The sequence below is a fragment of the Thalassophryne amazonica genome, chromosome 5 (genome assembly GCF_902500255.1).
Source record: "Thalassophryne amazonica chromosome 5, fThaAma1.1, whole genome shotgun sequence".
NCBI lineage: Eukaryota > Metazoa > Chordata > Actinopteri > Batrachoidiformes > Batrachoididae > Thalassophryne > Thalassophryne amazonica.
Window position 1 is genome coordinate 130671391 of NC_047107.1, and position 15583 is coordinate 130686973.

At 40.8% G+C, this 15583-nt stretch overlaps 1 protein-coding gene across 1 annotated transcript; it reads left to right on the top strand.

Moving 5' to 3' along the window:
* The first annotated feature begins 12649 nt into the window (after positions 1 to 12649).
* LOC117511362 (gastrula zinc finger protein XlCGF7.1-like) lies at positions 12650 to 14126 on the top strand. The gene has a single exon (XM_034171401.1). The coding sequence runs from the start codon at positions 12886 to 12888 to the stop codon at positions 13876 to 13878; it is 993 nt and encodes a 330-aa protein (XP_034027292.1). The 5' UTR covers positions 12650 to 12885; the 3' UTR covers positions 13879 to 14126.
* The last annotated feature ends 1457 nt before the right edge of the window (positions 14127 to 15583 follow it).

The following is a 15583-nucleotide window of genomic DNA, read 5'->3' on the forward strand; positions in this document are numbered from 1 at the left end:
CAGACACCCTCTCTACTTTTAAGATTAGGCTTAAAACTTTCCTTTTTGCTAAAGCTTATAGTTAGGGCTGGATCAGGTGACCCTGAACCATCCCTTAGTTATGCTGCTATAGACGTAGACTGCTGGGGGGTTCCCATGATGCACTGTTTCTTTTCTTTTTGCTCTGTATGCACCACTCTGCATTTAATCATTAGTGATCGATCTCTGCTCCCCTCCACAGCATGTCTTTTTCCTGGTTCTCTCCCTCAGCCCCAACCAGTCCCAGCAGAAGACTGCCCCTCCCTGAGCCTGGTTCTGCTGGAGGTTTCTTCCTGTTAAAAGGGAGTTTTTCCTTCCCACTGTAGCCAAGTGCTTGCTCACAGGGGGTCGTTTTGACCGTTGGGGTTTTACATAATTATTGTATGGCCTTGCCTTACAATATAAAGCGCCTTGGGGCAACTGTTTGTTGTGATTTGGCGCTATATAAAAAAAATTGATTGATTGATTGACTTGTTCTGAAAATGCTACATTTTGTGTGAAATGAAAAAATTATTGTTGACATGAAGTTTGCTGTTTCCATATAACCTACGTAATATGGCCGCTGCACTGATGACCTCAGCAGGTTGATCATAAGAGTTATGATGTTTTCTGGATGTTTCTGATTGTGTAATGCGGTTTGGAGTCAGAAGGTCGGACGCCCTGAGCAGCTACAGCTTCAGAAGACGACGTGAACAGCAACCAGTTCAGGAAGTTGAAAACAAAGACCGTTGAACTCAGAAACATGTTGGAGGTTCTCCTGTTGGGGGGCCGTGGCCCAACAGCAAACAATCACGAGAGGAGTTCTGCCAAAAAAAAACTGCAGGTCACATGAAGCTAAATACTAAGGTCTGGAAATGACTAAAAAGAGATTTTGGAAACATGCAGGCAATTTGGGGAAAAAAATAAAAGATGTGACCTTGAGTGCAGAAAATGTGAGGTAGGACCCAAAGCGTCAGCTCAAAGGCGAGTGAGACAATGGGCTGAGAAACAAGAAAGTCGTGAAGTTTGCAGTAAAACCTGTGACAGTCTGCAGCCATGAAGCAAAGAAGTCAGATTTTTTTCATGGTGGTCTAGACTTAAAGGGGTGGGTTTAGACCAAATCCTTGGTTCAAATCTCCATCAGACCTGAAAATCACGGAGAGCCTTTGCACAAGGTCCTTAGTCCCCAAGTTGCTCCTGCTGTGTGAAAGTGAGGTGTCATTGTAAAGTGCTTTCAGCTACTGGTGGAAAAGCACTGCTTAAATCCATTCATGGTGGACATCAAATTGACATTTTAAGCCACAAGAGGAAGCACAAATGTCAGAGTTACTGATAACTTTTTTTTTTCTTCATTCTTTATCTGTGACTGACTTTTGGGGGATGAACTGATTTTCAGTTGTCACATTAACATTAATAATAATGTTATATTATTATTATTGTTACTAAAAGATGATTTTGACCAAAGTGCACCATTTTTGGTGCACTTTGGTCCCCCAGACCCCCAACTCAGTATATCTATAACTTTCAAGCTCACCTCTCTTTTCGAAGAATTTGGTTAGCAGCTGCTTTCCCTCATTTAGTTTTCTTTCCCTGTCCTTTTTTCTCTTCTTTTTTCAAATCTGGACTTTGATTTTTGGGAAAGACATATTTTATTTCAGCCTAAACACCGGGGCTGCAACTAACGATTATTTTACTAATCAGTTCATCAGTCAATTATTTTTTTCAATCATTTTTGTGTTTTTTTTTTTAAACTTATATTTCTTTAAGTGAGTTATTATTAAAAGGCCTTTATCACACAACATCAATGTTTGACCTTGTAACAAAGTTATGTTATATTCTCGTCAAAAACATACCTGGAGCAGTGTTTTGTCTTATTTTACACATACATACGAGGTCTGTTAGAAAAGTATCCGACCTTATTATTTTTTTCAAAAACCATGTGGATTTGAATCACGTGTGATTACATCAGACATGCTTGAACCCTCGTGGGCATGCGAGACTTTTTTCACGCCTGTCGGTTACGTCATTCGCCTGTGGGCAGTCTTTGAGTGAGGAGTCGTCCACCCGCTCGTCGATTTTTTTCATTGTTTAGGAATGGCTCAGAGACTGCTGCTTTGTTTGATAAAAATTTGTTCAAAACCTGTAAGGCACAACTGAGTGGACACCATTCGATAAATTCAGCTGGTTTTTGGTAAAAAAATTTTAACGGCTGATGAGAGATTTTGGTCTGGTAGTGTCGCTTTAAGGACGGTCCACGGCGCCTGACGGCGATCTGCGCTTCGAGGCGGCAGCGTCTCGCCGTTTCAAGTTGAAAACTTCCACATTTCAGGCTCTGTTGACGCAGTAAGTCGTCAGAGAACAGAGAACTTTCAGAAGAAGTCGGCATGAGGAGTTTATTCGGACATTCCATTGTTAACGGTCATTTTGTAATGAAAGAACGTGCGGGCAGTCGCATGTCGGGCTGGACCCGACCGCAGGGGGTCGCGACAGGAAAAACACCTTTGCGCGTACGTCTTTCATTACAAAATCCTTAAACAGTGGAATGTCCCCATAAATTCCTCATGCCGGCCTCTTCTGAATCTTCTCTGTTCTCTCACGATGTCCTGGGTGAATTAAGCCTTAAATTAGGATGTTTTCAGCTCGAAACAGGCCGACGACGGCGCCTGGAAGCGCTGCAGGACGTCCCGCTCCGTGGGAAGTCCTTACACCGACAGAAACACCCCATAATCTCTCATCAGCCGTTAAACTTTTGACCGAAAACCAGCTTAATTTCTCGAATAGTGTCCACTCGGATATTCCTCACAAGTCTAGAAAAAATGTTGATAAAGCAACACGTACCGTCTCGAGCAGCGTGTGAAACAAAGGAATTCATCCGAGAGGGCGGGACCACATCTCACTCAAGGCCTGCCCACAGGGAAATGACGTCACTGACACACGTGAAAAAACTCACGCATGCGCACGAGGGTTCAAGCATGATTGGTGTAATCGCACGTCATTCAAATCCATATAGTTAAAAAAAAAAAGTAAAAGGGTCGGTTTATTATCTAATAGACCTCGTACATCACCGACACACCACGGAGAGATTTCCATCAGGTTTAGATGCCTACAGCAACTATCTCAACCACCAACAACATATTACAGCAAGAGTCCACAAAAGTATTTTAAAGGCCTGACAGAAGTGTAATATGTTATATTTAATAAGATATTTTCATGAAAAAAGACACAAATGTGCCTGTGTATCTGGAGCATCAAATCCAGAAGGAGTTGACTTTCATCCTTTGACATACTTATGTTTTGTTTGGTTCTTTGTTTGTTTGTTTTTTCATGAGGATTCAAGTAGTGAAAACAGCAAGGCAAGGTGATCGGACCAATATTTTTTGAGAAATAGGTTATTGTTTTGAATACAAGCCTGTTTATGTCGCACTTCTACAATAAGAGTCTGTATTTCAAAATAAAAGCATGTGAAGTTGCTGCAGACTGTGTTGTAATGGCACTATTTTATTGTGTAAGATTACCAGAGTTGTGGTGTGCCGGAAATAGATACAGCACTTCCTGTAGCTAACTTCATGTGTTATGTTCGACATAAAAAAAAAAGCCGATACACTTTATCAGTGATTGGACTCCTGACTTTGCATAACACTACATGGTGTCAGAAGACATTGAAAGATGGCGAAATTCCCACCTCCAGAGACTTTTGATTTTTCACGGCCGGAGCATTGGCCAGAGTGGCAGCAGTGATTTCAGCGCTACCGAACACCGACGAAGCTCAACTTAGAGGACAGGGACCTCCAGGTCTGTACACTGCTATGTTCACTCGGAAAAGAAGCAGAACAAGTGTATAAGATGTTCACCTTCAAGGAAGGGGAAGAAGAGGACGATTATGACATTGTCTTGGGGAAGCTTGACAACTATTTCGTGCCTAAACTGAACACAATTCATGAAAGAGCTCGTTTTCATCAGCGCACTCAAATGTCCGGAGAAACGGTGGAAGAATATATTTGCACACTGCGCGAGTTGGCAGACACGTGCTTTTGGCAACGTAAAAGAAGAAAACATACGTGACAGATTAGTCACAGGGATACAAGACAAAGAATTATCAGAGGAACTGCAACTGATGCCAGATCTAACACTCAGTAAAGTAATGGAGCTCACAGTCCGAGCAAGTGAAACAACACGTGAGTGAACAAGGTGCCTCAGTGACGTCAGCCATACAGAGACAAGCAAAGGGCCAGTGAAAGCCCCGTGAGCAAAGCACAGCATGCTGGAGTCAAGATTAAACAGTATCAAAAAGGGGAGTAAAGGTCCCAAATGCACTAGATGTGGAAGAATGCACCCGAGGCAAGATAACTGTCCAGCACGTAACGCAGAATGTAGGAGCTGTAAAAAGCTGGGACATTTTGCAGTCGTTTGTCGCTCCCGTGTGGTCAACGAGGTAACTGCACCCACACAACAAAATGAGAGCAATCCAACGTACTTTCTGGGAGGAATCACAGAAGTAGAAGATTCTACAAATGCATAGACTGTTAAGCTGCCAATACAAGGTACAAACATAACATTCAAGATTGATTCAGGGGCCGACACAAGTGTTATACCAGAACTTCAACCAGGACTCAGTGTTGCAGTGAAACTGGACAGCGAAAAGGGATGGATAAAGCCAGCTACTGTCCTGCAGCAGTGTGACTCCCCGAGGTCATACTTGTTTCAGATGGAGGGAGGAGTGCTGAGGAGAAATCGCAGACATCTGAGGCCCAGCCTCAGTGTACGTACTACACCGACAAGAGAGAGACTACAACAGTCTGAACGTGAGGGAGAGCCCTGCTCATCTCCTTGATCTCTGGATCCTGCACCTGAGCCACCTGATCCTGTGAAGAACAGTTTACCTGGAACACCTGTTCGTTAGTGGTAGAGTTGTAAAACTACCCAGTAGATATGCAGACTATGTGAAATAAAAAAAATAAAAAAAAAGTTACTGAGATATTGTTCCTTATGTTTACATTCATGGTTCAGTCTATGTGGTTTATTACTTTTATAAAAGGTATTACTGAGTTAAAATAAGATGTTGTAACGTTGTTACAATAATTTTGATTTGAAAAAAAAAGTGCACTCAAGATTTCAAAGTGTTAATATGTGTTAACCTACAGATGTCTTAAAAGGCTCAAAGAAAGGGTGATGTGTTGTAATGGCACTATTTTATTGTGTAAGATTACCAGAGTTGTGGTGCGCTGGAAATAGACACAGCACTTCCTGTAGCTAACTTCATGTGTTATGTTCGACATTAAAAAAGGGCTGATACACTTTATCAGTGATTGGACTCCTGACTTTGCATAACACTACACAGACCGGACAGAATTCATCAGTCTGTCCATCCTGGAACATCCCAGACAGCAGATTCAAATCTGGACATTTTCTGTTTGCATATGACGCCAAACCCAGAATTAACATGTTCACACTCTGGACAAAAACAGCAGAATTGGGTCCCAACAGTGTGTCACACAGCCTTCTCCCCCCCCCCCCCCCCCCCCCCCAAAAAAAAAAAAAAGAGTGAGATGATCTAATGTGAACATTGTCTCAGTACAAATATAAAACTTTGGTTATTTGTAATTTCTTTACATGGAATATTTTCCTGGTTAAGCAGCTTCAGAAAAGGTTATTGACAACAAAGTTAATTTTAGAAAATTGAACACAACTGAAACAGATTAAACCTTCAATAAAGACTTTCATAAAAGCCAAAACATTTCTGCTAATATATTAGTAACACAGAACATTGTCTGTCCTCACGTTCTGTAAATATTTCTCAGCAATAACAGTTGTTATCTTTATGCAATACACAGTTATCTGTTGGTCTTCATGGGATGCTGGGATTGCAGTCTGCTGCTAAGCTTGTTCACTGTATGTTATTACATAATAAAAAAGGATTTAAAAGTTGTGGCAATGGCAAAATAAAAAGGAGCTGTCATAACCTGTGAAGTTTCTGTGAAGGCTCTCAGTTGTCCAGGTGGTTTCCATAGTAGAGAAGAGCACCCCCAGGCCCCCCATAATCAATACTGTGTTTTTACTTGACAGTTTGAAGTCACAGTTTTCTTTGTTTCAGAGGGCTTCAAACCCATTAAAATTCACCAGAATATACAAAATTTGACTTGCTCTTTTAAAAAATTTCTGGGGGGGCACCTCCAGATCCTCCAGGATCAAGACTACACCCCGCCCCCCACCACCCTTTCATGTACCTTTAAGTTCAGGTTTTGCATTCTTTTTATGCTTTGTCTCTCTCCTTAGAGGCTCTTTAGAATAGATTTGTATGCTGTATAATGTCTTTATTTATTGAGGATAAAACAGTGTGTGCCCCCCACTACACCACATTTTGGGGAATTGCTGGCATTGATTTTTGCCAGGAAAAAATTTCAGTCAGATGAAAATTTATTGCTTTAACCCATGCAGTAAAATCACCAGTGTCTAACTAACACTGCCAGTGCACATGTGGTCCCACTCTGGCCAGAGTAGGACCACATGTACACTGGCAGTGTTAGTTTAACACCGGTGATTTTACTGTGTAATTTCTTAGTATCTTTGTCATTTTCCTTTTTTTTTCTTAACTTTTTTTAATAATATAATTTAAAAAGTAATATGTGTGGTTTAAGGAAAAACTCAAGGAGTTGTTCACTGGATCCCGTGATGAAAATCAAGCCCTAAGTTATGTGTCAAGGTGATTTCCAGTGACAGTAAAGGATATTGTCAGCATTTGCCCACAGGAGTTGTTGGGACAGTATTCCATGGTTGACAGATGATGTAAGTGTTGACAAAAATTCTGTGAAATTAAGTAATAAGTGAGTGAACTGAACTGTAATGACAGTTAATACCTTATTAAGTATACATGTTCTCCCTTATACTTAGCATTTTATTTATTTATTTATTTTTTACCCACTGTATTGTTTTGCAGGCAGTTAACTACCAAGTTGCCCAGCTGGCACAAGAAAACATGGTAATGTTCCTCCATTTATTATTGTTTGTTCCCTTATCAACATTTGCTGCTATTAATACTACATTTCATGTTATAGTGTGGTTCTTTGGGTGACTATGATTTCATTTTGTGGCACAGAGAATGGGCAAATAATGGAGCTGTCAGTGACAAGGTCGTCAAATGCATCCCTGTAGGTCCTTTTTTAAACTTTGTTGTTTTTTTTTTCTTTTCAATATATAAGACAATGTAGATATTTCTTAAAAATATATGGGTGATTCTTTAACTACGGGCACTATTGGCCTTGTAAATGTAATTTCCACCACACCATTGCCTTACAATATAAAGCGCCTTGGGGCAACTGTTTGTTTTATTCATTTTTGGTCTCATGGTAGCAGGGCTGGTACTTTTTGGCTTACGTGCTGCCCTGATCTACCGGAAAATTGGCAAGACGGCGGCATCAAGAACCACGGTCCCTCGCATGTCCGTCATGATTAACAAGGTTGGCAAGGCAGTGCATTCTCAGACTGCGATGACGCTTGAACTCAGACGCAAATTGGATGACATCTTGGAGTAGATGCGTGCCTTGCAGATGATGAAGATTTCGGAGGCCGGGAAATATTCTTAATTCATAATTGGGATTTGGTTGTTCAAGTGAAGCTGTAAAAAGTGTTTTTCACTGCTCAAACCACAACACGGCAGGCTTATCAGCCTGAAGGACAAATTGCCCTGCTGTTTTCCCCCAGAGGAATGTCTTCGGCCTTGGTGAACATTTGGCTGTTTCTTATCTCAGCTTACAGACAATAAACTGTTTCACAGGACTGAAGCATGCTCCACTCCCTCTCCCCACCCCCCTCCTACCCCCCATCACACACACCCCACTCCGGCTTCTGCTCACGTCATCCCTTCCCTTCTGTGGGGGTGGCGCGGTTTTAGCTGTGGCAGGTCACCCCCCCCCCCCCCCCCAAGCTGACGGTGGCACGACTCAGGGTTGCTGCGAGGCCTTCACCCACTTGCCTCAATTCGGATAACGGACTTCTTCACTTAATATTTAAAAAAAAAAAACACACACCATAAAAAACACAGCATTTTACATTGAATCCCTCCTATCAAGCAGGTAATACAAATATGATCCTTTTTTTTTTTTTTAAGGTTGGTGGACTGGGTCCCTGCGTGTGTTTTTTTTTATCTCTGCAATTCAGCAGATGCATTTCAGTTGGAGGTTGAGCATGCAGCCTCACAGTCAGTTTTTTTTTTTATTATTATTATTATTATTTTATTTAAGTCACCGTGTTTGTGAAGCGTTGTGTGTTGCCCAAAAAAGGCAAAAATTAAAAAGTGAAAGACTCAGTGTGAGTCAACAAAACACAGAAGAAAGAGTGGATTTTTGCTGAGAGGATCTTTCAGAAACTGTCGGTGTAGCTGTGACTCACCCTGGGCTGAGAGAGAGAGCAGCAGCGGGTCAACAGTCACTCCCCATGTCGCACGGACTGTGTGTTTTTCAAAAATTGCGCTTTAAATAATCTATTTCAGATGATGAGTATGGACCGTGTTTCTCTTAAAAGGCTTAATTTTACTCTGTCTATCATGCTGGAAAGCAGTAGCTTTAAGCGCTAATTTGATTAGCATTTACACGGCTTATGGGCGTGCCCTAGTCTTCTTCTGTATTTTTTCTGGGGACGTTACAGCGCCACACACAGGCCTGGCATATGTACTACAATGTTAAATGAAGCTTTGAGGCACAAAATTTGCCTCGAACATTTTTTGTAATCGAATTATTCAAGTTACTTGACTAATTGTTTCAGCCCTAATCAATAGTATCAAATGGGTTCTGTAAGTCAAAAAAAAGAAAGACCCTACGGTGTACCGTTTGGTTTCAATTGCATTTGTGATGTGTTCCACAAAATCAATTACTGCTAGTGAAGTGGTACGATTTTTTTTTAAATCCATATTGCTGGTCATTTAGTATGTGATGTTTGGATATAAAATCATCCAACCTCTTAGTAAATACTTTTTCCAGAATTTTTGAATATTGAGGTAATAGTGAGATTGGCCTGTAGATTGAAAAAACGTGTTTGTCACCGGATTTGAACAGTGGTACCACTTTAGCTTTTTTTCATTTTGGAAGGAAACCTGACAGTCAATAATGACAAGTTACAGATGTAAGTTAAAGCTTTAATGACACAATCAATTATATTTTTTATCAAAGACATAACAAAATGATTGTGGTCAGTAGATTTTTTTTGTTGTTTTAGTTGATGTACTATGATAATTATTTCATATTCATCAGTTTCTCTCAGAAATCATCAATCTGAAAGGTTGGTCCTCATTGTCCTGTTTTCCCCAGAGATCACATTAGAAGGGACAAATGCATTTGCTAAGTTTTTCCCCACATTGGCAAAACAATCATTAAAATGATCTACTATAACTTTATTTTCTTTAACCACTGTATCAGTATTTGAGTAAAAATATGTTGGATAGTTTTGGACAACTTTTTTTTATTTTTGATTATTTCATTTAAGAGCTTCCATGTGTCTTTGATGTTTGATTTTTTTTTTTCAACAAATTACTGTAATACTGCCTTTTGCAAGATCGCACAATATTGGTCAACTTGTTTTTATATGTCTTGTATTTACTCTCAGTATCAATTTTTCTACATTTTAAAAATTGCTTGTACAATTTTTTTTTTCTTTTTACATGCATTCAGCAGTCCGTTAGTGATCCAGGGTTTGTCAGTATTTCGCTTGTGTGCAACATTTGATATCAGTGGACAATGTTTATCATACAACTTGACTGGTCAGTGTCTTCAGTATAGATGCCACGCCAATCTTCGTGTGATAAATCCATTCTAAGATTGGCCATAGATTCCTTAGTTATTTTTCTTTTGAAATTTGGAGTGTCAATATGATCAACTTTATCGACTAAAGAATTGTAATCAAAATGCTGCAGCTAGAGTACTGACGGGGACTAGAAGGAGAGAGCATATCTCACCCATATTGGCCTCTCTTCATTGGCTTCCTGTTAATTCTAGAATAGAATTTAAAATTCTTCTTCTTACTTATAAGGTTTTGAATAATCAGGTCCCATCTTATCTTAGGGACCTCGTAGTACCATATCACCCCAATAGAGCGCTTCGCTCTCAGACTGCAGGCTTACTTGTAGTTCCTAGGGTTTGTAAGAGTAGAATGGGAGGCAGAGCCTTCAGCTTTCAGGCTCCTCTCCTGTGGAACCAGCTCCCAATTCAGATCAGGGAGACAGACACCCTCTCTACTTTTAAGATTAGGCTTAAAACTTTCCTTTTTGCTAAAGCTTATAGTTAGGGCTGGATCAGGTGACCCTGAACCATCCCTTAGTTATGCTGCTATAGACGTAGACTGCTGGGGGGTTCCCATGATGCACTGTTTCTTTCTCTTTTTGCTCTGTATGCACCACTCTGCATTTAATCATTAGTGATCGATCTCTGCTCCCCTCCACAGCATGTCTTTTTCCTGGTTCTCTCCCTCAGCCCCAACCAGTCCCAGCAGAAGACTGCCCCTCCCTGAGCCTGGTTCTGCTGGAGGTTTCCTCCTGTTAAAAGGGAGTTTTTCCTTCCCACTGTCACCAAGTGCTTGCTCACAGGGGGTCGTTTTGACCGTTGGGGTTTTTCCGTAATTATTGTATGGCCTTGCCTTACAATATAAAGCGCCTTGGGGCAACTGTTTGTTGTGATTTGGTGCTATATAAATAAAATTGATTTGATTTGATTTTATTTATGTCTGTTTTCTTCTTTGCACTTTGTGGACAGTCCCTGCACACTCATGCTGTTTGTCCAGTTCAGAGGACAGTTTGTTTTAATGAAAATGAAACTGGAGCTTGCTGTTGACCTTCCAGAGCAGGGGCGCACAACCTTTTTTGAACCGAGATCTACTTTTAAAGTTGACAGTGTATCGAGATCTACCAAGCCATATTGAAAGCCATAGCATAGCCGCAATTTATTATGCACCAATACAATAACAATTTTCTGGCACAAATATGAAGTTTTAACAGTAATAATACATTATTGCAGTAAATGTGCGTAATGCAAACAATAAGCAAAAGTAGGGCTAGGACCGCCTGTAACAACACAACAAACAACTCAAATAATACAATCCTTAATTCAAGTTGTTCCCTACCTTAGTGGGACTTCTGGCACTGAGAGGAGGCAGCTGGTCTCTCGTAATCCGGACAGTAGGAGGTGACTGCAGCCGTAAGCAGGCCGCGAGGTGGGCATCTGTCATGGTGGATCTGTATTTTGATTTGGTGATTTTCATGTGTGAAAAGGCAGATTCACACAGATAAGTTGATCCAAAAAGTGAGTCAAATTCTATGCAGTTTGTCTGAGGTTGGGGTATTTCTCTTTCTGCATGAGATTCCAAAATTGGACGTTTAAGCCAGGTGTTGGTCTGGATTTCATCTCATTAGTCATTTTTCAGTGTGAGGGTCTCATTCTCAACAGCACAGTTATCCAGGTTGAAGAGTGATTCTGTTTTGGATGTTATACAGTCACGTTTGCATTGCAGATAAGGCCGATGGATTTGCCATTTGAATAAATGAAAAAATAATCTTCCTCCCACTCTGGATGAAAATGATAAGTTTTGGATCTTTTTGCCTCCGCCATCGTATGCTCGCCTCACTCTCCACTGTAGCTCCTCACAACCTCTTGACCCTGCGCATGCGCAGATGAACCATGGGAGATTTAACCCTCATGCAATCGACTGGAAACCAGCCCGAGATCAACCAGTGGAGGTGGATTGGTTGTCTGCCTGGGTGGTTGCCAACCAGGATCCAAGGCAGTTCCATGATATGTGGTTGTGATGACATGCCACGGTAGTATGCGCCGGGCAGCAGCACCTGGATCATCCTCCCAGAACTGACCCGAGTCATTTTTCCAAGGAGAGTTTCTAAAAGAATGATGATTCCATTGACTTTTCTGGCCTTGATTTCCCATGATGCTTCACTGTTAGTGAAGCACAGACACTTCTCTTTTGCATTTCTGAAAAGTATCACAGTTGAAGGTCACGAGGGAACTTTGATCACGAGGCTTTGCACCTGATGTCATCAGATGTCTGTTCTGCTGTTTTGGAGTTCAAACAAATATTCCAGAATAGATCTGAACGTTCCTGGAATTTTTTTTTCTTCATGTGGTTTGTGCACTGTTGTTGAAATAATACAAAACTTTGAAACAACTTCATTGGCTAATTTCAGTCTTCACGTTTAAAAATTTAGTTTCAAGAAATTGTTTCTAGACAACAAAGTGAAAATGAAGGAAAATATAAAATAAATGTCTTTTTGTATTGTTGTGAAATCACAACTACAATTCCCATAATGCATTGCTGTGATGATATTTTGCTAAATACATTTTCATATAATGTGTGTTTGTTTGTCCTGCAGATGTTCAGCAGCTGTTGGTGCTTAAAGAAGAGGTTCCTCCTGATCTGTTGAACTCAGATTTGGACCAGCAAGAACCAGATGCCCTGGAATTTCAAGAGGAAGAGGAGGAACTCTGCACCCTCCAGGAGGGAGAACAGCGTCACCTACTGGACGAGAACGATGTCATCAAGTTCACACTGACCCGTGTCCCTGTGAAAAGTGAAGATGATGAAGAGAAAAGCCAGCTGTCGCAGCTTCGAGTCCAAAGTGATCAGAGAAGGGGACCCACATGAACACATGAAAACTGAACCTGATGGAGAAGAGGACTGTGGAGAACCAGTACCAGACACAAACTCCAGTTCAGATGCAGATGATGTGGCTTCAGACTCTTCTGAACATGACACTGAGCACAGTGATGAGTGGAGGGAGACCAGAGAGCCTCAGTCCGCATCAGACTCTCCAAAAAACAATGAAGCCACTGTAAGTAATGAGAGACATCATGTGGATGAGAAACAATTTATCTGCTCCAGTTATGGTAAAAGATTTGAATGCCAGAGGAAGTTGACGAGACACATAAAACCCATCAAGTACAGAAGCCATTGAGCTGGTCTGAATGCAGCAAAACATTTGGATCCAAGAGCCATCTGAAGGAACATATGAGAAGTCATACAGAGGAGAAACCGTTTCGATGCCTTGAGTGCAGCAAAACATTTAAACACAACAGTAGCCTGATGGACCACATCACAATTCATAAAGAACAAAAACCGTTTAGATGCCACAAGTGCGAGAAAAGGTTTAGTCGCAGGAGCAACCTGATTAATCACTCCAGGATTCACAGTGAACATAAACAGTTCAGCTGCTCCGACTTCGGCAGAAGATCCATTCACAAGGGTAGTCTGAAGGACCACATCCGAATTCATACAGGGGAGAAACCATATGAGTGCTCTGAATGTAGAAAAACCTTTAGATACAAGAAAAATCTCAAGGACCACATCCGAGTTCATACAGGGGAGAAACCATTAGGATGCTCTGAATGTAGAAAAACTTTGAGATACAAGAAAAATCTCAAGGACCACATCCGAGTTCATACAGGGGAGAAACCATTTAAGTGCTCTGCATGTAGAAAAACCTTTAGATACAAGAAAAATCTCAAGGACCACATCCGAGTTCATACAGGGGAGAAACCATTTAAGTGCTCTGCATGTAGAAAAACCTTTAGATACAAGAAAAATCCATTTAAGTGCTCTGCATGTAGAAAAACCTTTAGATACAAGAAAAATCTCAAGGACCACATCCAAGTTCATACAGGGGAGAAACCATTTAAGTGCTCTGCATGTAGAAAAACCTTTAGATACACGAAAAATCTCAAGAACCACATCCGAGTTCATACAGGGGAGAAACCATTTAAGTGCTCTGCATGTAGAAAAACCTTTAGATACAAGAAAAATCTCAAGGACTACAGCAGAATTCATTCAGGAGAAAAACCATTAGGATGCTTGAAGTGTTATAAACGATTTTTGCTACAAGGGTCATCTGAATAATCACATGAGAATTCATCAAAACCTGAAACCATTTATGTGCTCTAAATGTGGCAAAACGTACACATACAAGCACTGTCTGAAGGTCCACTTGATGAGTCACAATGAACGGAGGCAGTTCACATGCTCCGAGCGTGACAAAACCTTTAAATACAAGATCAGCCTGAAGAGACACACCAGACTTCACGCGGGGAAGCAGCGTTCCGCGTGCGCAGCCTGTGGCAAAGAGTTCACAGAGGAGTCGACGTTAATGAGCCACATGAGGTGTCACATGGAAGAGAAACTGTTCAACTGCTTAGTTTGTAAGAAACATTTTAAGCTCAGAGGAGACATTGTGAGACAAAAAAAACATTCTGGTGCTGCATCTGTGGGAGTGGATACACCAGAAAAGCAAACTTAAACATAAGTGTGTTCAGGCGGCAGGCTCGGCTGCTGATCCATCGCTCTCCGTCTCTGCTCATGTGGTGAACGTGTGAAGCACATCAGAGCTCTCAAAGTGTGTCGAAGGCTTAGTTTGCGTGTGTGATGTCACTCATTTTAACTCCTCCCCCTCATCAAAGTGTGCGGCTGAAGGGTCTTTTCCAAGGACACCTGGAATTGATCCCCAGTTTTAAGGTTGGTAGTTGAACTTCTGTCCCACAGAGCCACCCGCTGTGCTGTCAGTTGTTAGGTTCTTACTTTATAGTAAATAATGTTAATTTGATCATGTTTTTGTCATCCCTTTTTTTGACTGTGATGTCATCACTGTCAGAGGATGTGCACTTTGGCAGGGAGGCTGTGAAAGAACGCAGGCTCTGTACTTGAAAATAATTTATGATAAAATGCTGTTTGTATGTGTAGGATGATTTCAGTATTCAGTAACATTTTCTTCACGTAATATATGAGGAAAAATAAATGTCATGAATTTCATGAATTCCTGTTCCTTGTTTTTGTGTGTTTGCACGTAACAGATTTACAGTCACCATAAAACCAACAGGAACTCAAATCACTGAGTGAATTTGGAATCATTGTGATGATCTAAGTGATGATCTCACTGTCTATTTGTTTACACCTTTAATAAAATTACATATCAGACTTTTGTATTTAGAATTTTCTGAATAAACAACAGTTCCTTTATCACTAAATAAGGATGTAACAGGAAAATTGAAAATTAATGCCACTTCTTTTGTCAATGTGCTTGAGAAATTATTATGGTGGCCATTAGGTGGCGCTGTGGGAAGCCGTCAGCCACCAGCATCTTCAGAATGGGTCTCATTGAAGATGTTTAATGTTTACTGCCATAGACATTATATATGTAGACACCTCATGACTTGCTGCAACGTAATCCAGCGTCACTGCCATATTGGATGGGTCTCTAAACAATAGGTTCACACCAGAGTCAATGGAGAGTGAGCAAATATGCTGGTATTTTGTGCTGCTTACAGTTGCAATAACAGGCGCAGTATAGAAATCAGATTGCGTGGGATTACCTTTCACAAGTAAGATTGAACAATAATTTTGGTTATTTTACCACTTGTAATATTATGTCATCATAACAAAGAGTACTTGCATGTAACATTATTACAACAGGAGCTGGTCTTCTCTCTCATTAACTGTGTTTCCATCCAACTACTATCGCAACTCTTAAGTGAATTTTTGTTAATGAGGCCAAAGGAAGAGTGCATTGGCGCGTATTTCCATCCACTTGTTATGCACTTTTGTTTCAAAT